This window comes from Coturnix japonica, chromosome 4 (assembly GCF_001577835.2).
Source record: "Coturnix japonica isolate 7356 chromosome 4, Coturnix japonica 2.1, whole genome shotgun sequence".
NCBI lineage: Eukaryota > Metazoa > Chordata > Aves > Galliformes > Phasianidae > Coturnix > Coturnix japonica.
The window spans coordinates 62,634,370-62,661,717 of record NC_029519.1 but is presented as its reverse complement, the minus strand read 5'-3'; the positions used below and the strand labels follow the sequence as shown (position 1 = coordinate 62,661,717).

Here is a 27,348-nt window from a genome sequence, read left to right as displayed (position 1 = left end):
ACATAACATTGAATTGTTTATTTCATCAATGCAAACAGTGTCCTAAATGTTTGTAAGAAGCTAAAGATGAAAATTTGTCAGCTTCTTAAGTTGTAAGGTGGCCACTATTCCATCTCTGATAGATGAATAAATGAAAAAGATGATTAACCACCTCCTGAGTTACAATATGGGTTTATCTTCCTTTCTGGTTAAGTATCTACACTATATTTATCTTCATCAGGTTTCCAATGACTACAGTTTCATGTTCACGTATCATTTCTGACTACTCAGTTATAAATGCTTCTAATACGAGGAGCTACATAAATAATAAAACTTGGAAATAACAGGAAGGAAAATTTTCACTTAAGCCAATTTCAAGTACTTTAAGTGAAGAATGTTTTCAGAATATTCTTGTACAGTACATTTAATTTAACGAACTTCTGGATTTTTTGAATACCAAAACAGTCTTCTGTGGATTGCTCCAAAAGTGATGCCTCCTGTTTATTTCCATGGAAACTACAACAGCTACAAAGAGCACGATAACACAATTTGAGCAAATTCTCAGCTCCAAAACACTGTTTTTCAAAGTAGCCACCACTCATAGCCATGTATTTTTGCCAGAGATGAACAAGAGTTGCCTGAGTGCAACTTTTTCCGTATGGAGGAACTCAGTGACACACCTTTGCTCCATATGCATTTCCATGTCAGACACCACTCCATCAGAGAGCCCCTCCGCTGCCATCTGTCACATGACAACAAAATGTAATGAAACATTGGTGGGAACGTTCAACCTCTACTGCCGTTCCACCACCATCCACTTCTGACATTGATTCAACATAATAAAATAAGAGGCATTACTTTCAGAGCATCCCTTGTAGATTGCGTTTATTTTTATCAGAGATTAAGTTGTTTTCAGAGATTGAGACTGTACTGTGAGAAAACTTCTCTGTAGTTCTGGGGAAGGAGTGAGAAAGCAGTGAAAAAGGTAGGTAGGTTGTGTTTTGTTATTGGCTGTCAGCAGCTCAGCAATAATCTCATCATGGCTTGTGGACTTGGTATTTCAAATATTCATTTGGATTTTGTGATGGGGAGCAAGAGGCATTTCTCTTTCTTATTCTGACAATTGCCAGTGTTGCAGTAGGCTGTTTCTCTTATTTCTTTTCTTCTGTTACTCAGGCCATGCCTTGCAGCTCAGAATGCCCGTTGTCTAGACTTGTAAAAATGGCAGTTGGGACCTACTAGTATGTTTTTAGCAATCTAACAAACGTGTAGTGCAAAAGGCTCCAGAATCTTTAAACTTAATAATTTTTTTATTAGCCTTTATTTAGATCAGATAAAAATGTAACACTTTTCAAATTTGTTAGCATCCTTGTTATTAATGTTTTTTAATGTGCAATAATTGATACCCTACTATGGGTCACAGGCAGAGTCAAGAATAGAATACATATTAAAACATCCAGCCTGTGCCTGAAGCAGCTTTTCACAGTCCTGGACTGGGTGCATCTGTGGGAATCAGAGAGTCAGACTGAGCCGACTCACATACCTGAAGTCGAATCCATTTCCTTGAACATACTTGAGGGTGGCACTGAAACACGAGAAGATTTTGTTTTCTTCTTTGGACCATTAGGCTTTAAGTCATCCATTGAGATCAGATGGCCTTCCTGTTCAGCTTAAAATGTGGTTTATGTTTTTTATTGCTGTTTTATCTGTTCCCTACTCTTGTTTATATAAACTTTTGAATGTAAGTCTATTCTAAATCAAGCAATGGAAATTTTTGGATAAGCTGTTTTTCTTCTGATTTTGTTTTTATACTCTGTGTGGTTTATAGCAATTCAGCTTGTTTAATTTTCAATCTTTTTTGCAGTTTTTGGCAGATATGGAAAATAACGCACTCTTTAGGGATGACATTGAGTGTCAAAAACTCATTATGGAAGCAATGAAGTACCATCTGTTGCCAGAGAGACGACCTATGTTGCAAAGTCCTCGCACCAAACCTAGAAAATCTACAGTGGGAGTGTTGTTTGCAGTTGGAGGAATGGATGCAACAAAAGGTCTTGGCTTATATAATGATTAGTTGATGAGGGTTGGTTTTTTGTTGCTGTTTTCCTTTCCTTTGGTTGTTTTTTTTTTCAAGAAATGCTGAGTAGATGTTAATTGTATAACTCATTAATTCTGTTAAGTCAAACATTTTGCAGTATAAAAAATGATCATCAAAAAAGGACAGCGTATCTTAGGTTTTAAAAGCTAGGTAGCACTGAAGATACCACAGTCATCCTGGAAGCTACGGTACTGATTGACCTGAAATTGTCAGGGGAATATCTGATTTCTAAGTAGTAAAATGTTGAATTGTGAAAGTTGGCTTGCATTTACTTGAGTGGAAAGTAATCTGGAAAAAGAAGACTATGATAGAAAATGTACAAAGGTGACATGCACAAGGTATAAAAGCAAAAGAAACACTGCTTTTTGACTAATTGTTAAATAGGTCTGTCATCTGCTAGGATGTTCTTTTCTTACATAAGCTTCAATACTGTCTAATGGTAGTTAGAATGAATCTGGCAAGTTAGAAAAGTTATAGTAAATAATGCGTTTTCATTTATTCTGTGTTTTGAAGTTAACACTTCAAATTTTTAGTTGTTTTCCATCTCATAGTCAGTGTTGCACTTGAAAGCTTCATGTCACATAACTCCAGATTTTTTTCTAGTATTATGGAACAACTGATTTCAGTATATAATTGCATTTATAAAAGTTGATTTAAATTCCTAAAATTCATTTTTCTAAATGCTTTGTTCTTTAAAGATACTAAAAATTCTGCTTTTTGTCTTGAAAAGCAATGAAAAATCCTTTTTTATTACGCTGTGGTTGGTTCTTGAGGAGTTCAAAAAGGGCTGTTTGTATACACACTTAGGAACATGCTGTAGGATTTTATGCTGTCATATAGGATCAACATTGCTGAAATAAAGGCTACATTAATAGTTCATGTTAAACTTGTTTTACTAACTTGTGGATGTTGTCACTTAGGAGCTACGAGCATTGAAAAGTATGAACTTCGTACCAACATGTGGACTCCTGTTGCAAACATGAACGGACGAAGATTACAGTTTGGAGTTGCAGTCTTAGATGATAAATTGTATGTTGTTGGTGGCAGAGATGGTCTGAAAACCTTGAATACTGTGGAGTGCTACAACCCTAGAACAAAAACTTGGAGCGTAATGCCACCTATGTCCACGCATCGTCATGGTCTTGGTATGTAGGTTTCTGTAAAAACTGAACACTTAACGTTTTAAAAGGTTAGCTGATGAAAATGTCTTCAGGAATTACATTTTGGGGATAGTGTGGGAGGATATCTTTGTTTTAATGCCAACTTTTTATTGAACTTCTTTTCTCCTTCAGATTATATCCAGCAATGGCTGCCCAAAGGAAAGCTGTTTGTTGTTTTAAAATATTTTTTGATGCACGCTGAACCATCAATAGGAAAATGTAATCTTTTGTTCTATTTTTCTTTAGGAGTAGCTGTATTGGAAGGCCCCATGTATGCTGTAGGAGGACATGATGGCTGGAGCTACCTGAATACAGTAGAAAGATGGGATCCACAGGCTCGTCAGTGGAACTTTGTAGCTAGTATGTCAACTCCAAGGAGCACTGTTGGTGTAGCAATATTAAATGGAAAGTATGTGAAGGCAGCTTGCAATTTATCTAATATGTAATTACAGGTTTTCCTAAATGACTTATTTTTCTCAACTTTTAAGATGTTGATAGCGTTAAGAACCAGTGAGACTTCAGTGATTTCCTCCTATTGTGATAGCTTGAAGAATCAACTTCCAAAACCACTGTGAAGTTAGGGGAGAATACTCACACTGTATCATATTAATTCAGTAAGAATTGTAAGCTCTGGCAGAATTAAATCTCATCTGTAGTACCAGAAATTTCTAAAACTGTTTTTAACTGAAAATATATTTAAATCCTTGTGCAAATCATACTCAGACAACTAGGCTATTTTGTGCTGTCACCGGACACGGTTGCAAGTGACCTCAAGAAGTTTCCTGATCCTGTCGGTTACCACAAAGCTGGATCAATTATATCTAAAGCACTCACAGCAGAAGTGATTTTATTATCTTTCTCCAGTGAGAAAGTTCCAATAACTTCCCTGAGCAACCTGCTTAACTGTTAACACAGCTTTGAGTTCTCCATTTGTCAATTCATAAGTACCTTTTGCTTGTTTGTATTCTTTTTAGTTTGTACTATCCAAAGTGACCATGGAAAATTAGTATTTTCCTTCCAATTTGCTCAGCATGTTGTAGTTAATGACACATGTCCCCTAAGGATTCTCCCCTCAAGAGAGAGTAATGCTAGCTCCTTCAGTCCTTTATTAGTAGACTTACTGTTTTCTGTATAAGCTCTTATTAGGAGCTGGAGACAGAGTAAGATATCTCCTTATCTATCTCTTCTTAAGACTGCCCTGCATCCTGTACAACAAGATCTTATGCTAGAAGCCCAAAGATGGACACAGCATCCACATGTAGTCTTGCACATACTGAATAAGGAGAGCTCAGCTGTGGTTACTTTAAGTCCAGTATAATGTTGACTTAAATTCAATTTATTGTCTGCCAGAACATCCAAGTCTATTTTTGCAAGCTGCTTTTTCTTCAGTCATCTCCCACCCTATACTACTGCATGAGAATATACCATTCCATGTATAGGACCTCACCTTTGCTAAACTTCTTATGACTTCAGTCAGGCCACTTTTGCTGCCTGTATGAGTCTTTCTGAATAATAGCCAGGCCCTCCAGCATACCAGCCACTCCCCTTAATTTGATTTTATTAGCAAACTTCCTAAGGGTGGTTTTCCATTACACTTTTAAGATAATTAATGAAGACATTAAGCAGTATGAAGGTATTTTATCAGCCTGGGAGGAATGGCACTAGTAAGCAGCTGCCAGCTAGTTACTTCGTGCTGCCAAACACAGCCCTTTGCACCCAGCAGTCCATCCTGTTTTCCACCAGCCCTGTAGTCAGCTTATCCAAATCATGTATTTGTCATTTTGGCTAGTGAATACCAAGTGAATCTATGTAAATATTATTATAGTTGTATCAGAATATTTCACTGTCTTGACCATAAACTTTACCATCCTGGTTATGCCCTGTCTTACACACCTCCCTTGAGCTTGCCTGGGTATTGTAAGCAAGCAAAATGGTTTCCATGATTCCGTTTCCTTTTCCGTTTCCTTTTCCGTTTCCTTTTCCGTTTCCTTTTCCGTTTCCTTTTCCGTTTCCTTTTCCGTTTCCTTTTTCTTTTTCTTTTTCTTTTTCTTTTTCTTTTTCTTTTTCTTTTTCTTTTTCTTTGGAAGCTTAATTAGTACAACTAAAATACACTTGCAGAGGGTCCTCTGAGATCTGGAACAAGTCCAGGAATGAGTGAAAATGAGTGAAATGAGGGAAGAACGTGGAACAACCAGCAAGCAGTGTGCCTTGGGCTGCAGACTCGATGCCTAAGTTAGGTCTGAAGCTTCCTATGTATTCAGCAGAGAGTCCCAGGTGTGGTATAAAGCACCAAAAATAGTCTCATATTTCGCTATTATTTTAGAATATAGCTTAGACTCTGTATATACTGCAGTGTTAGATGCCTACTGTTAAGGGTGTGAAAGAGCGTGCAAGTTTATTACCTTTAAGCTGCAAACAGTCATTTCTGCACATTCCAGTAATATGTCTGTAAACTGATAGATTCCAGATGATCTGCTCAAAAAAAAAATAAATTTCCTTTTTGAAAAAAATATATCCTTTTCCATATCCTGAGTGTGAAATTACTGTGGAAGTGATTAGTATTTCTAGGGGAAGAGAGAGCAATGGTTTTCATTTAAATGCCATGTTGCATAAAAGGATGATTCTTAGTCATAATTTTTTTGGAACTGCAATATGACTTAATATACTTCTGTACATTCCTTACCTTAGACAATTTGTATTATTAAACATGGACATTTGCATGGACTTTCCAAAGAATTTAAATCCAGTCAATAACAACTGTTAGAACTGAGGAAACTAGGCCACCTAGTGGATGTAAGGGACTTAACACAGCACTGCTATTCATAAACTAAATTTCAGGTTCAAAAATACTTGATGCCTAAGATGAGGCAGGTCAGGGTTCTTACATGCATGAGTAGATTACTGAATTTGTCCCCGTGACCTTGCTGGAGGTGCACCTTTGTCAAATCACACATTGTGAAAATCTTAGCTATGGGCATAAGTTGGAATGTAAACGTGCTATAGATATCAGCTGTTTTCTGTCATTATTGTTGAGTATTAATCATCACAGTAGGAAAAGATCAGAGCAAAACTGTATGATCTGAAATTTAGAAATCAATATTGTATTGAAAGACTAAAGTCTTCTAAATTTAGCTTCTGAAGATATTCGGAAGTTCTTCATACATCACTGGAAACTTGAGTTAACTTGAATCTTGTTCAGACAATATTTATTGACGCTTTTTTTTTTTCCCCAAATGTTACAGACTTTATGCAGTTGGTGGTCGAGATGGAAGCTCTTGTCTTAAGTCAATGGAATGTTTTGATCCTCATACAAACAAATGGAGCCTCTGTGCTTCGATGTCAAAAAGAAGAGGTGGTGTTGGTGTAACTACATGGAATGGGTTCTTGTATGCCATCGGTGGGCACGATGCCCCAGCATCAAACTTAACATCCAGGTTGTCAGACTGCGTAGAAAGGTAATATCCCAATGAAAGCATATCCTCACAGTGGTTCAAACAATGCCAGTCTATAGAGTGATTTACCATTAACTCCATGGAAATAGCTTCTTAAAGAAACTAATCACATGCAATCACATTAAGCTTCTGAATAGTTACTTACCACTACATCCTGCAATAATAGTCAGTTTTCCCAGAGAAGTATGTTACTTTATAATAAAATAAACTTAAATTAAAAAATAAATTCTATCTGCAGCTTGAGAATTGCCCTCTTTCACTACATTGTACTTCTACTTGCAGCATGAGCCTTGTCAGCATTTCCATACTATGATTATACTTGCATAAAAGATACATTTCTGTAGTGCTTTGAATAGAGAACAAAAGATGAAATTGTTAAGAGTTCATTACATCCATGTTCTTTATGCAAACAATTTAAGACCACTTGCTTCTATGTAGTATGATCTTAGGATGATCTCTTGGCCAAATAAATATGTTCTTTGTGTAGTTCCTTAGAGCCCGTCAGAGCCATGTGATTCCATCAGTTGTACTGTAAGCATCTGTACTTCTTTTTGTTTCTTTTAGTCAAGTTGAAATAAGTTTCTTAATATAATGATAGCATGGACCCTCCTATCTAATTATTCGTTTGACTTGTAAAAAATGCTGATGTTATTCTAGAAGGACATTTTTTTTTCATCAAAGTGTCTTTGATAATGTTTATGATACACACTTATGACTCAAGAAGTGCTGTAAATTACCTTTAAAAGTTTTGCATTTCCTCAGAACTTTCTCCAACAGGGTTCTTCTGAAAACGATGATCTCTCTTAACAAGTAACTTTCTTTAGAACTGCATTCAACTTGAACAGCCTGTGCTGTGACAGTTAGTGATTATCATGTAGTAGAGCAAGTACTTTCTCTACTACAGGATAGTACGGCAGCAGAACTGGTTCCAGAGTGGTATGCTTATCAGTGCAATAAGAAACATGCTAAGAACAGCTATATATGTATATATGCATGCTGCATGGTAAGCAGTACAAAGTGGATGTGTAACTATTACTGTGTTATCAGATGACTAAATAAACAGTTTAGAAAAGAGTATTAGGAAAAACAGCCGTTTAAAATTAACACCCAGGTCTGCATTGCAATACCTGCTCTGTACTACATTTGGAGTGTCAGTTCCAGTACTTTATTTTATTAAAGAAATTATTGCAACAGTTTTAGAGCATGACACAAATTATCTTTTAGGTATGATCCAAAAACAGATATGTGGACTGCTGTGGCTTCTATGAGCATTAGCAGAGATGCAGTGGGAGTATGTCTTCTTGGTGACAAGTTGTACGCTGTTGGGGGATATGATGGTCAAACATACCTTAACACAGTGGAGTCTTACGATCCCCAGACAAATGAATGGACACAGGTATAGTTTCTGATTAGAACATACTACGTGTTTATTTCAAGTGTGGCTCTTTTTGCAAAAAGAAAAGTATTCCTTTTCCATGAAGCACTCTTGTTAGTCTAAGTCTCCCATTCTCTGCCCCCTCCTCCCCATTTCAAGCTGATTTACTTTGAAGAGACAATTGTTAAAGTCTAAATTTGAGGCCAGTATTGTATGTTTGTTTATTTTAAGTCAAGGTAACAGTGTATGGGTGGTACCACCTCTCTGCTGCAGCTCTGCAGCCATTATCACAAACTTTAAACATGGTCATTCTTAAGCAAAAAGATTTAAACCTGTCTATGTTTCTCTCATGAATGTGTATTTTTGCTTACAGGTTGCACCATTGTGCTTAGGAAGAGCTGGAGCATGTGTTGTGACTGTGAAACTATAGATTCTTTTCTTTGAGAAGGTGACTTTCTCCACTACGGACTCAGCTGATATCTTTTTTCCTCAAGCCAACTAAGAATATGAGGTGCGGGATATCTACAACAACGAAGTGTTTGGTCTCCGTCTCCAACCTACATACATATATATTATTCTTTTGGACCAATATTAAGCACTTTTTAAAGAATTATCTTTATTACCTGCACATTGGAAGAATTACAATCAAATCAGCTGCAACCAAGATGTTGCCAGCAAGGGACCTCCATTGAGGAAATACAAAGAAATGAGTGAACTCATTGTGAACTCAGTGGGATAATCAAATGTTATTGATTTATGGCCTTGACCCCTCAAATATGAAGAGAAATCATATTTCATGCCATTAATATATACAATTCCACCAGTGCAATTGAGGATACCTCTGGGTGAAGCAAGTTACAGAATCCGACCCCATATATTTAATTTGCCTATAATAAATATGTTTTGCTGTGGGTATCTGAACTGTTACAGTGCAGGCTGACAAACCAATGCAAACCATTGTAAATGGCAGGCGTAATGCTTGCCTTAAAAATGAAGTTATGTATTTGGTGAATATTTGCACTTTTACCATCATTCCTAGTTTAGAAATATTTTTTATTTAACCAAAGCCTTATTTTAAATATTGTCTTATAATGCTAATGGAAATCTGCTATTTAATTATGTCTGCAATAGGTTTCTGAAATCCAGTGTACTACTTGGATGTTTGAAGGTTTTCCATAAGATGCAGAACATTGTACCTTTGCTCTAATTTGGTTTTTATATCTACGTTGTTATTTTTAAGGAATAAGCATGAGTAACTTAGTGGAAAGAGCTCTAAATTGTGATGAGAAGTTAACCAATTTAATAAGAGCACTTTGAATTTTTCCAAGCATTCCATTGCATCTAGACTAAAGAGTCTTATTTTGGTTCTCAATGTGTTTTACACGAGGCTTTGCACTAATGTGAAAGGTATCATTTTGTAAGACGAAATGAAGCAGCAAGGTTACTTCAGAACGCAAAGAGCCAACCCGCCATTTTGAGTGTGGTCAGCGTCTTGTGGTAGGGCCGTGTACGCCTCACAGGGTTTTATTTTCTTTCCAAATGCTTTATGATTTGCCTTGTTTGAGCCCTTTGCTCTGCCACACTCTCGTTTGGAGCAGTCTGAATGTTCTCTGAAGTCTTTCTGTATTTGCTTTCTGTGCCTTGTTCCTTGTTTCCAAGCAGTGTGTTGCGGCGCGCTGCTTCCTGAGGGATCCTGGGGCTCTCAGCTCACAGCGTTCCCCAGGAGTCTGCAGTGTCCCACACCCAAAGTCTTTGTACACTTGTAATTTTAACTTTCGGTGTGTTCATGCTCTCGACCAACTATTTATTGGTTTAAAGGAAATTACTCAGCGGTGAAACTTCAGTGTTGAAACCTTCTTTGTTTCAAATTGAATACAGCTGAACTTAAATACACTTTCAATGTGTTGTTGCCTTTTTTATTTCTTAGATAGATTTTGTGTATCCGAATCTGAAGCTTTAATTAAAGGTTATTTTCATAGCGCGTCCTTACGTTACGCAGTTTACGAAACCACGCTTACGTGCTCGCTATTCCTCATTGCGACGTACGCTAACGGCCACGCGGAGCAATCTCCGCCTCTGATTGGCCGCGCTGTCCTCCCGCCTTGTTTCCGCGGTGACCGGACGCCGGGTGCGGGCGGTTCGTGTTCTCCTCAGCTGGGGCGGGCGGTGCAGGGGGCGGTGGGCGCCATGAAGGTGAGTCCGGCCGGGCGCTGTACGCGGGGTGTGTGCGATGATGGGGCCTCGGGGACAGCAGCGGGGCCAACCCGGGCGGCCGGGCCCTGAACTTCGTACTCTACACCGCCTCGGCCTCCTCGGTGCGGGGCTTGAGGCCTGTGAGGGGCGCGGGGCGCCCCCAGCCGCGGGAGCCGTTACTGGTGGGCGCTGCCCATAAGGGAAGGCGGCTGTCAGGCGTCCGTTGTGCCTGTGTTTTGTTCAGTGAAATGCAAAGTCCGTGCCGCAGGAGATGTAGAGGCCCTTGTTTGGTTTGCTTTTTCCACTCAAGTGTAGCTGGGTGTTTGGGGGACCGCAGGGATGGTGTTTGTCCGACTGTATGGCAGAGGAGAAAAGGGTGAAGTTGTTGGTGTTGTTTTACGCCCAACTGGCTGAACAGCCTGTGCAGATGGCAGGCAACATCAGGTAGCTGCTAAGTTCTGTGCTGAGGAATCAAACGCTTGTACAGTTGAGTTGTTTTGCAGCCCTGGTTTGACCCAGCCAGCAATTTAGGGAGAGCAAAACAGCTACACGGCTTTAAAAAAATAGATACTGAGCTCATCCCCTGTGACTGAAGGTGCTGTTTGGCCCCACGCTTCTCTATAGAATTCAGAGGGTTAAACACTGTAGGCTTTGGATATGAAGGAAAGAGCGTGATGCAGCCATGCAAGAGAAAGAGGGATCCCACTGCTGAGAGTCACAGCAGTTCTCAGTACAAACACCCAGCGTCAGCAACTTCTATTCGTCCAGCTTAAGCCAAAAGATTATTCTCTTGAATTTTGATTCTTCGATATATTACAATTATCTGGAAGCCAGTGATGGCTTTTTTTCATGGGGGAAGTACCAATACTGTTTTAAGCTTATGACAGTAAGATGTGTAATTTACCCATTTATTTATTTGTTTGTTTTCTTCATGTCTCTAGGAAGTATTCGTTCTATCAGAAAAAGCTTGGTCTGGTTCTGCAGTGCAGTTTGCTTGGCAGAAGACTTTGGGACATTTCCTTGCTGTAACAGGGTAAGATTGAAGATATTTACTGTATTTGTCCATAGTAAACACTGAGAGCAGAGCAAAAAAAAAGTTGTTAAATAAATCTAAACCAAAGCAAAGCATCTGTTATCTCCTTATAAATGTATATATGTTATGCTTATGAGCCACGTTACTGCAATTATAAAATGTCAAATGTAGAAGTTTTTACGTGTAACCTGATGAATAATAGATGAAGAGGGGGAATCATTTAATGTGTTAATCTTTTTTAGAGGTGATCACACTGTGAAAATTTTTGATCGTCATGGTCAGAAGAGAAATGAAATTACTTTACCTGGGTAGGTACTGAGATGAGCTTAAATTGTTTGGTTCTTTTAACAAAGTATTTGTGCAGTCTGAGAACTTCATCAGAACAGATGCTGTCACTGGTACATCTGGAAAAGAAAACAAGTTGATGAATATGACACAGTAAAATGTGAGCTTATGCTGAGCTGTCAAGGATAACTGGGAAAATATATCCTCGCCTGAAGCATTATTTGTTATTACTAATAATAAACTCAGTATGATTTATTAAAAATATTAAACATGTCTAGTATGATAGTAAGAAAGAGTATAATGCCTTCATATACAGGATATCCATGTTAGATTCTTTATGACTACAATCTTGCTAGTGCCCATTTGCTCGGGATTTGTATAATAGTCTCTCTGAGGAATGATATCCTGTGTTTTGGATTCCTTTTGCTTGCATCACTGGCATAATGTATATGTTGACGTTTTTGCTTCAGATTGGGAGCGAAGTGCTTCTGAAGTGAATCTCAGTGATGTTTACAGTATAGAAACTGGGTTTTTCTCAGGAGAAATTTAAGAAGTGGCATCCTTTGGGAGACGTGGTCTCACTGCTAAAAGGCAGTCAGTCCATCAGAACAGGATAGCCCAGATTAAAGGTGACCATGTGTATATAGTGTGACTTTATGCCCCCACATCACTGTGTTCTGTAAGTCTACTTGTACTGGGCACCATTACCACCTGATGTAGCAGTAGGTATCTAAGAATGTAGTTCAGGATATCAAATGCTTCCTGCTCTAATGCTTGATGTCATAAGGGTCTTAAGTGTTCATACATGTGTTTTGGGAATAGATGACATCTTTGTTTTCTAGACTAAACCCAAGAAGGTTTTACAAAAGGAGAACTTGAGTTGGAGGCTTACTGAGTTAGTTTGTAGCAGTGTAAGTTTCAGCAGGACCCTTCTAAAGTGGCTTATTTTAATTAGAATGACAAGGAGAACAAAGACTTTAAAAGACTTTAAAAGAAATACCTTTTGAACCAGAAGCTGTAAACTTATATAGTGGAAGAAGAGTGGTGTCCGATGGCACTGATACTTAGTCTGCAGTATATGTTACTTTATATGTGCGTTTTAAACGCTGCTGTTTCCAGTTCATCAGAAACTTTTGGATAAACCTGTTCTGATCATTCAGGGAACAATTTGCAGGAGGATTTTCCTGCTTCTGAAAGATTTATCCAGAATCATTACACTTATTGAAGCAGGACTAAAACATCCCAACAGTGAGTAGACTCTGAGAAGACAGGACCTTACAGGAGGTTTTCACTGTCTCTTGAAAATCTAAGCGGAAACACTTCAAGTGCTTCAGCCTGTGTCATTTTTATGAGATCTGAGTATGGGCACAGCTGCTATAAAAATGTACTTTCCAGACAAGTCTGCAGTCTGTCATGGGCTTGCTTGGTAGGGAAAGGGAAGGGCAGGTAATTCAGCTGGAGAATTACAGCTGTTTCTGTGTATTTTTAAACATAGTTTAATGTAATTAATGAATCTCTGCACATGTTTTCTTCAGTAACTGTGTTGCTATGGACTGGGATAAGGATGGAGATACCTTAGCAATAATCGCAGACAGATGTAGTGCCATTTTTCTCTGGGATGCCAACACAAGCAAAACAAGCCAATTAGACAGTGGCATGAGGTAAGAAAGTTGTGCTTTTTGAAGAGGTGTTTTTGAAGACTTAGACCACTGTAAGCTGCTGCTGCAGCAGCTTATTCCATTAACTCATGCAACTTTTTATTAATTCCTTTATTTTGTGCACACTTAGGTAGTTCTAATATTTGTTGTAGAGACTGTTTGCTTCCTTTAGAAGTTATGCTTTGGTGTGTATGGTTTCATAAAACCTCAAAATAAGTATGCAAGTATGACCTCATTGTGGCCTTCCAGTATTTGAAAGGAGCATTTAAACAGGAAGGGGTATGAGTGTTTACATGGGTTGATAGTGATAGGACAAGGGGGGTTTAGGTTAGATATTAAAAGGACTTTTTTCACACAGAGGGTGGTGACACACCAGAACAGGTTGCCCAAGGAGGTTGTGGATGCCCCATCCCTGGATGTGGCTCTGGGCAGCCTGGTCTGGTGGTTGGTGACCCTGCACATAACAGGGGGGGTTGAAACTGGGTGATCATTGTGGTCCTTTTCAACCCAGACCATTATAGGATTCTATGAAAATGTTTTTATATGTAAGGACACAAAAGGAATCTACTATGGAAAGTAATCATTTTCTTTATTTTAGGGATTCATTGTCTTTCTTATTATGGTCTCGAGTAGGAGCTTTACTTGCTGTTGGAACGACTAAGGGAAATTTACTTATATACAACCGTCAGACTTCTCGCAAGATTCCTATTCTTGGTGTGTATTGTTCTGAACTTTGGCTTGCACTTTGGAATGGTGAAGTTTTGTTAATACACATACTTTCCTTTTTTTGTTCTGTGTGTGAATATGCAAATCAAAAATGTGTTTTAGTTTCACCATGGAAGAACAGAGGTGGTGCAAGTTCCTGTAAGGTCAGAAGGCTTCCATCTAGAATTAAAAGATTAAAAATTAACATTTGACTATTGACACTTATCTATTACGTTTCTTCACATTCTGATAATCTCCATTTGAGTGGTCAAATACAATGTATTTCGTACCAGATTTTTTTTTTTTTGTTCATTTGTGTTATATAGGTTTATTTCTTTTCCAGGCAAGCACACTAAGCGGATTACTTGTGGTTGTTGGAGCACTGAAAACCTCCTGGCTCTAGGCGGTGAAGACAAAATAATTACTATAAGCAATCAGGAAGGGGATACTATAAGACAGGTAGTATTTATAACCTCTATTTGATTTTAAGACATACATGGATACACCTCATTCTTGAGAGAACTAGAGAGCTACAGCGTGCAGGGTGTTGATGCTTTTTTCCATATCCCTGTTTTCAGGGACGAGGAGGCTTTGGGAAGACTAACAGGAGGAGGGCAGATCTAAGTATTTGAACCTCTGCTTTATGCAGCATGATTTATGGTATTAGGATCTCAGTAGCTCTGCTTCTCTTATCTGTTATCCTGGCCTGTATATTTTACAAGAAAATCTTAGTGCAGTCTTAGGTTGACTAGCTCAGTGGCAGCACAGGAGAGCTCTCACACAACTTTTATAAAGTCTTTAGTGTTATTTCTTTAGATTGAATACCAGAGGAAAGAACCTTATTTAACCAGTGATTTCTTCCAGGCTGGGCCTCTCACGTCATTGAGAGGCTAACTTTGGTGTTTCCTGTTAGTGTACACAGATTCTCTTACCAAGCATTCCATTTGCTTGCGTAGATCAGCCCTTCCAAGCAATGACAGTTGCTGCACAATATGCAAATGAATATAATTCTCTTTCTAAATTTAACAAATGATGTTTCACTCATGATTCTCAAAGGTCTATCTTAGCTCACTTCATACACTTCCATCTTTATGTCTGAAGACCTATGTGGATGAAGAAATAGTAAATTAAGATTTTAGGATGTGTCTGTTCTTTAAACTAGCTAGCTTCAGTAAGAGAAGTGGTGTAGTTGAGACAGCAAAGACAAAGAAAGGTTTCCTTACAAGGTTTTCTAACCTCATATTGAATACTGTCATTACCGACAGCTGATCCTAGGCCAGTCCCCGTCCAGAGAGACACAGTCATGGATGCCATGGAGTCTGCTCTCACCTTTACTGCTGCATCACACAGCTTATATACCAGCATGGCTTTCATGCATGCGCCCCGTACACTCAGTATGCAACCCCCCACACACACAACCCTTCCCACTCCCAGAGTCCTCCCTTGCATAAATCATGTCACCATGGGGGACTCAGCAAGGTGCCTTATCACATCCAGTTCTGTGGTTCCGCTTCAGCTGCCTTGTCTGTTGTTATTTAGCAATTCTTGTGCAATCACTCAGACCTGTTCCCTGATTGACCTTGTTCCACAACAGACTAAGTAATTCTATAGCAATTCTACCTATCTATCCTTAACACTTAAATATACATGGCAGGAATAATGCAATTATTTGTCATTGATATTTGCTGCGTTGTGTACTGATTTTTTTCAATCTGAATTTCTTTCTTGCAGACCTCAGTGAGTTCAGATCCCAGTGATATACAGTTCTCAGTTATGAAGACTGATGAAAGAATATCAACCAGGGAAAGCACAGTAAGAAGTCAATACAAAATCCTGCAAAAACTGTTAATTTGATGTTTCAGGGTTTCTGCTAGTAACTAGTGTTGGCCAGGAAGTAACTTTTTTTTCCTCCTTGACTCAGTACTTTACTTTGAAGCTTTAATTTTGCCCCCCGCCCCTTAAATACCTTCATTTTCAAGCTTTACCTCTTTGCTCAGTAAGGATGTGTCCATGAAAACATGGACAGACTCAGAAGAAATGGGGCTCTCCTAATGCTTCTGCAGGAACAAGTGCTGAATTTGAGATTGTGTATTCTACTGGACTTATATTTAGAACTGTGAACCACTGGTTCACAAGGGGAATAGCCAGAAAATCTCTTCCACTATTAATAAGGATTCAGGATTCAAATTCGTGGCATTCTTAAGGATTATTGTAAGTTCCAAATCTCATCTTTTAGTGCAGGTGTTGAGCCTTATTTTAATGTGACTCTATTCCTCCTGAGTTAATTTTTTCTTTTATTGGCAGGTAAGCTTAGTGGTTGGCAAGAAGACTCTCTTTCTTTTTAATTTGAATGATCCTGATAACCCCATTGATCTGAAATTTCAGCAGTCTTACGGCAGTATTGTAACCTATAGATGGTAAGCAGTGCTTCCTTAATGCAGCATTCTCATATTAACAAGCTAAAGATTTCCTCACTGGTTCTGATAAATGCTGAAAATTAAAACATATATCGCTTGCTCATTAGGAACTTGTCTTGAATGTATGAATCTACATTTTCTAATTCTTAACAGTTCAATGGCTATGAAAGGAAGATTTCCAAAATGTAATTGCCATTGATGTGTTCTGTTTTAGAATGGTAATACTGTCCTGACAATAGATAAAAACTGAGGGCTGAAGTTTGGGTTTGGATGAGTGAATGAAAGAGCTATGGTGGAGTTGCATCTTTCAGCTGTTTTGTTTGTTTGCAAATTAGGTAAGGTTCTTGCAGCTCCCCTTGTAGTGATGTTCCTTTGAAGAAATTCTGAGCTAGAAGCTTCAACTCTGTACCCAGAAGTAGCCGTACTGTTTCTGTATTTTTGAATTGTGACACAGTGTCTGTTCAGTCAATGTGTTGTTAACATTTAATGCTTACACATGAATTCTGTAGCTGTATGCTGCTTTATTTTTGGCCACACACCTGACAAAGTGTGCCCGGATTGTTTCCTTGGTAATACTGTATTTTTTTCCCAACTAAGCAGATCAGACATTTGTTTGAATTAACCTTGGCATGCTCCAACTATCTCTGTTTTAACCTGCTTTTTTGTACTTGACACCATGAATATTAAACTATTCGCAAACATGCACTCTGGCTTTACTACTGTGTTTGTAGTGGTGTGCCTTAAGGGCAGAATGACTGCCACTGGTATTTTTAGCATAGCTTTGAAAAAAGAAATAGAGTCAGCAATAACCTTGAAATTGATGTTTCCACCTTCTGGCACGTTTATACTAATGAAGATACCAAAGTTCTTTCTCCCAGCATCACTGCCATGTGTGCTGCTTGCTGAAAGTAAAGGGGCTCAAAAGAATGTGGAAGAGAGAATAAAGAGGACTTGTGATTGAATGCTGAGCACCCTTGTGTGACAAATTTCTATTTGTTCTTTAGAAATCTTTGATTGTTTTTCCCTTAATCTGTATTATACCCCATTGTTCTACAATGTGTGTATGGATTCGCATAACTTGATTATTTTTCCCATTAGAAAGAGGCATTGACAGCTTACTACAGCAGCCTGAAAGAAAATGCATTTTGCATAATACATAAATAAATATCTTTTGTTATCTTTTTCTTTTTATCAGGTATGGTGATGGCTACATTATGATTGGTTTCTCACGAGGGTATTTTGTAGTTATCTCTACACATATTCGTGAGATAGGTCAAGAAATCTTTCAAGCTCACAATCATAAAGATAATCTAAGCAGCATTGCTATATCGCACTCATTAAACAAAGCTGCGTCATGTGGTGACAATTGGTAAGTGACAGTTTTTATACATAAAGAATAGACTTCATCTTATTTAACTATAGATGTTTGGCATTAGAGCTAGTCTTTAAGGCTCCCAAAGAAGTCTGTGAAGAGAAGATGGGAAGAATTGCTCTCTGGAACTGCCTCTGCCTAAAGTTAGAAGAAGCTAATCTTGACTAGTATCTCTGCACTTGCACTTAAGTTTATTGTCATTAATTGTGGTTTTTAGTGTTGTTTTGTTTTGTTTGTATCAGTAAATAAAACTGAATACTGATTCTTTTTCCAATCTGTTATCTTCTGAAAAGTTCAGATTTCTTCACTGTGATTGATTGGACATAGATGCTTAGCAACACAACTATTCATTTAAATCTAAACTGAATGTAATGTCTTCCTGATAACTTCTTCTGCCTCTTGGTGTTCTTCCAAAATATATTGTACATATGATCGAATAAGCCCTGTAGCTTCTCCACTACTTCCTTTTCCTTTAATAACCTGAATTATTCGGGGGAAAAGCAGCTAAATGAGAGCAGAAGTCTGTTCTGTCCTCAGTTCTCTGTGTGTGACCTTTAGCAGGCTGTCGATTTAAGACACTTGCACATCCAGAGTTGTATACCTATTAGAAAAGCATGGTACAACTTCACATCAATTATTGTACAGTACATTTGATTTGTTAAGTGATTCTTTTGCACATATTAGTGTAAGGTGGAATGACACAAAGATGGTAACAGATATTCAAAAGATTGTTTATAGTGAAAAACTCACCAGTGTGGATGCCTTCACTGGGAAATGCTGAGGCAGTCTCCAAGAGATGCTGCCTTAGTGGTGGTCAGCCCTTAAATGAAGTCTAGAGGAGGTGGAGACAAGCTCCACCCCTTCCGAGAGCACAGCTGAATTGCTCTCACCTGTGCTCCCGTAACTGACCCAACACTTGCCTCAGTTGGTTAATCAGAGGTTCAGGCTGTGATTACCAATTTCCCATACAACTAGGTAACATGAAAGCACAATAAAGCTAGTAGTCCTTTTACTCATTGTGTGCGTGCGTTGCTCTAGGAAATTTCAGCTATTTTGCATTCATGCTCTCATTTTGTTCCATTAGACTTGTTTTAACTGGATTGGGTTGGGCTTCTTACAATTTATGATGACTGGGAATTACATTAGTGAGAAATATTGTTTATTTTTATTTTAGCATTAATATCCATGATCTGTCAGACCTGAGAAAGATGTATGCTATAATAAACATGGATGATGAAGACAAAGGTATGTTAGTAATATCCTTGGGAATGGAAATTTTTATAAATCAGGTAAAAAATAGAATTTTGTTTGTGATTGTTTACATGTATGTATTAACAAAAATTATTGTTGGAAAGCTATGTAAATGTAGAATTTATTATGGAGTTTTTATTTCCCAATTAGTATGCGTTAAGTGATCCACAGCAAAAATGGGAACAAACAGATATTTTTTGAAAGCTTTCTCTTTTTGAAGAATAGAGAAGTACAGCTCTAAGAATATTTGATCAATTAGAGTTTGTTAGGTTTTAGGTTTGTGACTTTTTTGGTGTTTGGGTTGTTTTTTTCATCTGTAATGTGGTATATTCAGATGATAAGATAATACTGTTTTCTACTTCTTTCCATGTTTTTTGGGTGGTTGGGTATTTCTTAATGCTTTTTTGCATCTCATGTTCTGAGATGTTCTGACAGCAGAGGAAGAGATACTTAATCTGGTTCACAAGTTTTCCAGTTTTCCTCCAGTGGCTTCTGGAACATTCTCATGTGACAACGTTCTTAGTTAGTGAGTTACCACTATTATATTGTGTATCTGTAAGTATTTCAGTTATTGTCTTTACTCTTAGGAAGATGCTAAATTAGTAAATTATGGGTTTGGTCTGAGTGATTCCATTCAATCTTGGAAATATTTTAATTTGTTTGGTTCAAATACACTAGTACCTATATTGCTAGCTGTGAGTTCCCACTATTGTTATATTTTAAAGTGAAAATATTGCTTCTTGGTTTCATTTCAGTAGTAAAGGAAATGATCTTTTGCCAAAACTTGTAAATATTTTAGGTGTTGATCAGCTGGCTTGGACAGATGATGGACAGCTGCTAGCAGTATCTACACGAGGAGCATCCCTCCATGTTTTCTTGACAAAGCTTCCAGTCCTTGGAGATACTTGCAGTACACGGATTGCTTACCTCACTTCTCTTCTTGAAGTTACTATAGTCAATCATGTGGAGAACGTATGATAACCTTTTCCTTTTAAACTTCATTTGGATAAAAAGATTACTAATGGATGGAAACTGATATTGTTTTTCTTACAGGAACTACCAGTTACTGTCTCTGTTGAAGTAGAGCCCAGTTTCATTGCTGTTGGTGTTTATCATTTGGCTGTAGGAATGAACAATCGAGCTTGGTTTTATTTGCTTGGAGAAAACAGTAAGCATTAATTTCATTCTCTTATTTTAAGCAGCCACCTCATTGCTTGTCTTTTTCAATGAATGTGCCATTATGTTAGCTGTGCTGGCCATTCTGCATTGTACAGTTTAATTGTTTATTTCTTCACTAATACTCTATTTTGTCTTTCATTCATTACTAAAAAGGAAAGGGGAAAAAAAAAAAAAAAAAAAAAAGCCAAATATCCCTATTAGTACAAAATAATGATTTTCCCCATCTGAAGAAGTTATGACAAGACAGTGTAATTAAATGAAATAAAACTTCAAGTTCCAGATGTTGGTAATGAAATGTTGAATGTTTCTTTCTCTCTGTAGATGTGAAAAAGCTTAAAGATGCAGAGTATCTGGGTACAGTAGCAAGCATGCATCTTAATTCTGATTACGCTGCTGCTCTCTTTGAGGGTAAAGTCCAGTTGCATATGGTAAGAGCTCTGTCAGTTTGGATTTCTGAATTAATAGATTTAAGCTGAACAAGTTTAAGAAAATTTTAAAATTATATGAAGTGGAATAATCTTTGGTTGATGGAGATAGAAATAAAGTCCTTTATTTTTTATGCTGGCTAATTAAAATATAAAACTGATTTTCTGGAAACTTTAGAAATAGAAGCTACTGTAGAACAAGTGAGAGAAAGTGTTTTCTTGTGAATTGTGTGACAGGAAAACTCATTTCTGGACAGTTTGATGCAGGCAAAACTTTGATATCAACGGTGTAGTTACAGTGTAGTCTTGAAGGTCATTTTTTTTCTTACGTTTAGATAGAAAGTGAAGGTTTGGATGCTCAGGAAGAAAGAGAAACTCGACTCTTCCCAGCGGATGATGATAAATACCGAATTTTGTGCCATGCTTTGACTGGTGACTTCCTCATATATGGTACAGATGTGAGTATTATCTCTGCTTTTAAGCATCTTTTAAAATTGAAGGTATTTCTGTTCACGTGATTTGAATTATTATCAATTTTTGCAGAAAAAAAAAATCCTTCTGAGAAATTTACTTCAGAATATTTTCTATGCAAAAGCAGTCAAAATTGCATTCAACTTCCCCTAACTGTTGCACTTATATGAGATGTTTTGGCAGGAATATTGTTTTACTAGGGTTTGGTTCAAAAGACTGCTCTTTTTACTAGCAGAATTTAATTCTGCTGTAGTAGTGACATGATTGGCAATCAAAGCATCTTCCAGATATAAGAAAAAAATTTTTGAAAATTTTTGGCTTATTTTGAAAATATATTTATTTAGGTGGTAACATGATAGATGTGGACCCAAAGATAATGAGGTAAGAAAGTATTACGGTGTAAATGTAGGTCTCAGCTTACTACTGAACCATAATGTGAACATGCTTGTGGACTTTTCAGGAGATTTTCCTCTGTATGAGGTTTGTTGTTGTTGTTTTAGTATTTTTTGCCATAGGGAATACAGGGCATGTTTGACATTGTATTGTGCTCTTCACTGGAATGAACTAGTACTGATAAATTTTAAATAGTAAATTCAGAACCAATCCATTGGGTGTGTAGATGTTTTACAATTGACTTCAAAAGCTTGTTTTACTTCTGGTGTTCTTGTTTGTGCAACACTAGTTGAGAAATAGTGTTTATCACCAGTAAGCTTGTTTGCTTTTCCCCCTGTATTAAATAAGCCTGAATTTGTCTTTCTTCTTGGGCGGCACATTATTCAGCATTGATTGAAGGCTACGTTTCTTTCAAGAAAGAAGCAGGCATTTCCCCTCACTTCAGAACTGCACTGTAATGTCTCCATAAAGCAAAGTGAGAACAAGAACACCCATTTTCCTCCCTCTTTCCTAAAACTGTTTCACAGTTATCTTCTGTGTGAGGGCAAGTGAAGTAGAAGGAACCAAAACAGGACTACGTAAATAGCACCACTTAGTTTCCATTCTTTTTCTGTGAATCATTTTCAGTTGATAATTTAGGTCTTAGCTGAAGATTCTACTTCCACAGTGGTTAACCATGCTCTTAAATGAGGACATCCAAAGTTTATTTGAATTAATTTCAATCTCTGTATTCCTAGTTTATTTCTGGGTATTTTTTTATTGTAAATTGTTAATGATACAACCAGTGCTAGTTAGAGAAATAAGAAATAATTAACAGCTGTTCTACATTCTTATTTTTTCACTGGAAAAGGCAGGAGGTGAGGTAGTGAGGTGGGTTTTTTCCTTTCAAATAAAAAAGGTCCTCCTCTTTCTTTTTTATCTCACTCCCACGAAGTTTTCCTATGCTGCCCAATAACATCTCTCAATGAGGAAAAAAGTCAAAAGAAAGCTGGAAATGCTGTTTTTCACGTGTTCTTACTCAGATCTCTAAGATGGGGAAAAAAAAACCAACAACCCACAATCAAATTCATGATCTACTTGCCATTTATTAGTGTCAATATTAGCTTTTTCCATTTTTTTCTTTTCTCATTAGACTGGAGTTATTCATTATTTCTACATCGAAGACTGGCAATATGTGAATGAATATCGTCATCCTGTCAGCGTGAGAAAAATTTTTCCAGATCCTAATGGAACCAGACTGGCTTTCATAGATGAAAAAAGTGATGGCTTTGTCTATTGCCCAGTAAGTTAGTATGGGATACTCATGCCGTTATATTTACAATCTAGGACTCCAACTATCTTGTAAAGCATGTTTTATCAATAGAAGTTTTGTTACTCAACACATGCTAGAAGAAGAAATTGCCAAAAGGGCTTAAATGGTAAAGAATAGTTATGTAAAGAAATGAAATGTGTCATAGTAGATCAGAGTAATTGAATTACATTAAATGCCTTTCAGAAATTAGATATTAGTGTATTCCAATACAATTTTAGCTAATGTTTAAGTGCTAACTTTCAGTTTCAGTACTGCCTGTCCCAATGCTCTTCTTCCAAGGAAAGTAAATATCATGCTTGTGACATGTATTTTCTGTGTTTACTTCCCTTCTGAATTAAACAATTACACTATTCAGAGTCACAGCTCATAAGAAAACTTTTGTAATAAGAATTTTGTATTTCTGCACCACTTCTATTCCTCTATTTTTAATCGTTATCTGAATGAAAATTTAGCTTGTATCATTAGTCTTGCTTCCTTGTAATTTTACTTCTGCATTGTTTCTAGGTGAATGATAGAATATATGAAATTCCAAATTTCTCACCAACCATTAAAGGAATCCTCTGGGAAAACTGGCCAATGGATAAAGGTGTTTTTGTTGCTTATGATGATGACAAAGCATACACTTATGTCTTTCATAAAGACGCCATTCAAGGTACTGTAAATGCTTTGAAAATCTCCACAATTGCTTCAGTTATTAAAGCAAAGCATATTCTGTTTTTAATTTGTATTAAATATTTCCACATCCGTGTATGAAAATGAACAGTACAGAGGTTCTGAAGGTAACTGTCTAATAAAAAAGTAAACGTTGTGTAGGTTTCTCTGCAGACTTCTAGCAAGAGACATTCTGATTTAACCCTTCAATCTTCTTGCTCTTATACTCTTCTGTCTTATAATTACGCATTACGCTTCAATTGTATTTTGAATGTTCAAGAGAAGCTCTTAGGATCAGAGATAAAACTTCTGTTCACTTATAGTATTAATCAGAAGTGTAACCGTAGCTATTTCTACATGAGTGGCAAATGCCAAGAACTTTATCTATCAACATATGGAAAATGATTTTTATCATTTACAAGTTTTAACAGACTTTTTTCTATTTCACTGGCAAACATCCTCTTTTAGAGTAGATTGTGACTGTCAGAATTAAAAACCTTGAGTTAACAGCCAGCAGCCTTCACTGGTTACCACATTTCTTTTACCAAGTAGGGTTTTTAAAAACGATGTCTTCTTTCTTCCCAATCTTTGAATCTAGGATCGAAGATTATATTGGCAGGTGCTACAGAAGTCCCCTTTTCCCAAAAACCTTTATTGTTGTATGATGGAGAATTAACTTGTCAGACTCAGAGTGGGAAAACAAACAATATCTATCTCAGTACTCACAGTTTCCTTGGAGATCTGAAAGACTTTGGACCTAATGAGCTGGCACAAATGCTTACTCAAACGTTAATGTTGAAAAGGTACATCTGTGTTTTAATTCTATTGTGTAAATTTCTTCTTCTGTGCTTATAGCTCTATGCAGCACACCTTGGTTTTCTGAAAATGTCATGCAGAATGCAGATAAATTAGATTGATCCATTAGACCACACAGGTGTCTGTGCAAACTAAAGTAAGAGAAACAGTGCTGCTTTCTGTTTTTCCACTGTCAAGTAGAAGTAATTTGTTCAAGACTGATTTGGCATCCTATGACAGTGGCACTTCCAAAACTGGCTAAGGGTTCTTGCCTCGCTCTTCTTCCACGGCACTGAAGCAAAGTAAAATCAGTGTAATGGAAAAACTGCCAGAATAGGGAAAGCAGGTGGTTTCACGAAAAAGAATAGTAAAAGTAGCAGAACCAGAGCTGTAAGTTATGTGTTTGTACTTCTCCTTTGTTCCTGCTAATTGTCTCTCTCTCTGTGGCTTAGAAGTAGAGATTTTTTAATTTTTTTTTTAGTATTCCTTGTCGTAGTGTTGGGGGGAAAAAAGAGTAGAGAAGGAATTTTATGTACAAGAAATGTCGGTTCTAAATTACTTTTGCCTTTGTAGATTTTCTGAAGCATGGGGGATATGTGTACTTCTGAATGACCAGTCCAGTTGGAATGAGCTGGGCAAAGCTTGCTTACATCACATGGAGGTGGATTTTGCAATACGTGTTTATCGGACATGTGGTAATGCTGGGATGGTGATGTCACTAGAAGAAATAAAGGTAAAACATAAAGTCTTTTTTCAATGAGGAGTTCTGTCATTTAATTCTAATTAAGAATTTCTAATTCTTTTTTTTTTTTTAATTTTTTTTTTCCTAAATAAAAGGTGAATCATTTTCAAGAGAGTTATAGAGGAGAAAGCATTCAAACCACAGAACTCTTGCTTGGTTTCCTCTTCACATGGTTGCAGTGCTCTACTGGAATGAAGAATTCTTTCCCATATTTTCTTGAGAGGAGTAGAATATACATATTCGTGTGTCAGTCAGGCTCTCTATCCTTTGCTATTTGTTTGTAAGAGAGTTTTTAAGGCCACTAATACGTATTTCTTAAGCAGATTGTATTCAGACATCTGAAAGTGTACGTAAATTCGTAGCTTTAGAATATGCTTCTTCAAAGTGTTGCTTTTAGACAGCGTTAGTGGCTTTGAGGTACAATAAGAAAGTAAGGGCTTTTTCTGGTTTGTATAATCTGTTACGCATTGTCAGATGTGGGGATGTATTGCTTTACTATGTATACCAGACTGTGTTACCTATACCTTTTGTTTTTCAATGCTGTTGCACCTATTGTGTCCTTTTACAGGGAATAGAAGATCGCAACCTTTTAGCAGGACACCTTGCCATGTTTACTAATAATTTTAATCTGGCTCAGGATTTATACTTGGCATCCTCTCGTCCTATTTCTGCACTTGAGGTATTCAAAATGTGTAAATATTTTCTTTGCAGTTTTCTTCACCTTAATGTTGGAATATTTTACCTTCTGGTAACTCTGCCCTCTGTTGTTTTGTTCTTGCTATTGTGGGACTTGCAGATGTTCTTTTAAGATAAATGTAGCTGTCTCAAATTGTCTACATCCTCCTAGAATACTAGCTCAATAATTGCATTTAAACTAATATAAAGTTCATATTACAATACAGAATATGATGTCTCCATCAGAAAATGGTGCTCTTCTTTGTTAATAGATGCGGAAAGACTTGCAGCACTGGGACAGTGCACTTCAGCTGGCTAAGTGTTTGGCTCCAGACCAGATCCCATTCATATCAAGGGAATATGCTCTGCAACTTGAATTCACGTAAGTTCTCCTGTAAAGATGTAGTGTAAGAACATTAAAACCAGTGTTCATGCTAACTAGAGGAACAGGCAATTGTGATACTGCAGCTGAGAAAGTTCAGCTGTAATGCTGAGTCATCAGGTTTTGCAACTGTAGAGTCAGAAGAATAGTTCTGTAGGAATGCTTCATGCTTGAGGCATAGGTTAGCAAGTAATAGTGACTTTTGATTAATTAGTGTATCTGCGTTCTTTTTGAATGGTAGGTCCACTATGTAATGTCATCTACTAAATAAGTACTTTGTTGCATGTGAATATTTGGAAAATAGAGAAAATTCTCAGCATTTAAGGCTTCTTGCATTGATCAAATGCTTTGTATTTACAATTTTTGCCTGTCTTTCCTTCAGCACTCAAGAGCCTTCATATTCTTACATTTTAGATAGAAATGTGTCAGATTTCAAGCCTGAAAGTCCCCAAAAGAGAGAATATATTATCTACTTGATGTGATATTGAGCCTATATTGTAACTCCACAGATCAAACCCAGTCAACTTAACATCTTATCCAAATGGAGATGCTCTATATGCAGTTCTGATTTTTGTCATATTCCAGAACTGTTGGAGGACTCTTATTGGTCACAGGCAGGGGAGAACTGAGGCAACTGAAGCAATGAGACCATCTGTAACTTTTGTTCTGAATGTACTTATAAAAATAAAATCAACTTTCACCATTATGTTGAAGGAGGAAAAAGAAAAAATAAGTAGTAGATTACTTTAATTTCCAGCACTATGTGTGGAAGTAGAGATTATATCATTGACTTGTATTGCATACATGGGTATTCTGTGCCTGTCTGTCATGGATTTTGATTGGACTCAGAGTAACGGAATTGAGAGACAGACTTGCCTTTTGATTAGTATCTTACTAAAGGGGAATACCTTAATTCCTTCTTTTGCATACCTCACCTCCTAATTAGCAGTTCTTATCTCTTAAGCAAAGGAGATACATGCATAATCTGAAAGAACTGCTAGGTAGGAAGGTAACAATCTCTTCCAATTAAAACTTGTTCCTTACAATTTCCAATTCTCTTTCAGGGGCGATTATATTAATGCTCTGGCACATTATGAGAAGGGAATCACTGGGGACAGTAAGGTATTTCATTTCTGATATTGATAGCGTGCATAGTATCATACACTGCGCTTTTAAGTGTTTTGTTTCAGACTGATTTGAATTCAGTTTTTTTATTTCAACACTAAATCTACACTACATTATTTTTAATAACCAGAATGATGCTTTCTCTACTCGTAAAACATTATTGCCATTGTATTTGAGTAGCGTAACAAGCCTTAGCTTGAGCATTTCCATAGTAGGTATG

The 27,348-nt window shown here is 37.2% G+C and overlaps 2 protein-coding genes across 9 annotated transcripts in view; both read left to right on the top strand.

Moving 5' to 3' along the window:
* The window catches only part of KLHL5 (kelch like family member 5), a 46,725-nt gene extending 36,761 nt beyond the window's left edge, over nt 1–9,964 (top strand). For all 6 annotated transcript variants that reach the window (XM_015862475.2, XM_015862474.2, XM_015862473.2 and 3 more), the window contains 6 exons: nt 1,844–2,030; nt 2,998–3,222; nt 3,484–3,646; nt 6,480–6,692; nt 7,914–8,085; nt 8,438–9,964. In XM_015862475.2, the coding sequence (XP_015717961.1) occupies nt 1,844–2,030; nt 2,998–3,222; nt 3,484–3,646; nt 6,480–6,692; nt 7,914–8,085; nt 8,438–8,494 (1,017 nt within the window). In that variant the 3' untranslated portion in view covers nt 8,495–9,964. The remainder of the gene's footprint in view (nt 1–1,843; nt 2,031–2,997; nt 3,223–3,483; nt 3,647–6,479; nt 6,693–7,913; nt 8,086–8,437) is intronic.
* A 180-nt stretch (nt 9,965–10,144) lies between these two features.
* The window catches only part of WDR19 (WD repeat domain 19), a 29,714-nt gene continuing 12,510 nt past the window's right edge, over nt 10,145–27,348 (top strand). For 2 of the 3 annotated variants that reach the window (XM_015862466.2, XM_015862468.2), the window contains exons 1-21: nt 10,145–10,257; nt 11,199–11,290; nt 11,533–11,598; nt 13,111–13,236; nt 13,832–13,947; nt 14,282–14,397; nt 15,670–15,750; nt 16,243–16,355; nt 17,551–17,724; nt 18,902–18,972; nt 19,778–19,950; nt 20,032–20,146; nt 20,479–20,585; nt 20,918–21,040; nt 22,579–22,728; nt 23,263–23,410; nt 24,008–24,212; nt 24,778–24,937; nt 25,515–25,625; nt 25,894–26,003; nt 27,068–27,125. In XM_015862466.2, the coding sequence (XP_015717952.1) occupies nt 10,252–10,257; nt 11,199–11,290; nt 11,533–11,598; nt 13,111–13,236; nt 13,832–13,947; nt 14,282–14,397; nt 15,670–15,750; nt 16,243–16,355; nt 17,551–17,724; nt 18,902–18,972; nt 19,778–19,950; nt 20,032–20,146; nt 20,479–20,585; nt 20,918–21,040; nt 22,579–22,728; nt 23,263–23,410; nt 24,008–24,212; nt 24,778–24,937; nt 25,515–25,625; nt 25,894–26,003; nt 27,068–27,125 (2,421 nt within the window). In that variant the 5' untranslated portion in view covers nt 10,145–10,251. Of the gene's footprint in view, nt 10,258–11,198; nt 11,291–11,532; nt 11,599–13,110; nt 13,237–13,831; nt 13,948–14,281; nt 14,398–15,669; nt 15,751–16,242; nt 16,356–17,550; nt 17,725–18,901; nt 18,973–19,777; nt 19,951–20,031; nt 20,147–20,478; nt 20,586–20,917; nt 21,041–22,578; nt 22,729–23,262; nt 23,411–24,007; nt 24,213–24,777; nt 24,938–25,514; nt 25,626–25,893; nt 26,004–27,067; nt 27,126–27,348 lie in introns of those variants that run through there. The other variant, XM_032444559.1, reaches the window with a different exon arrangement.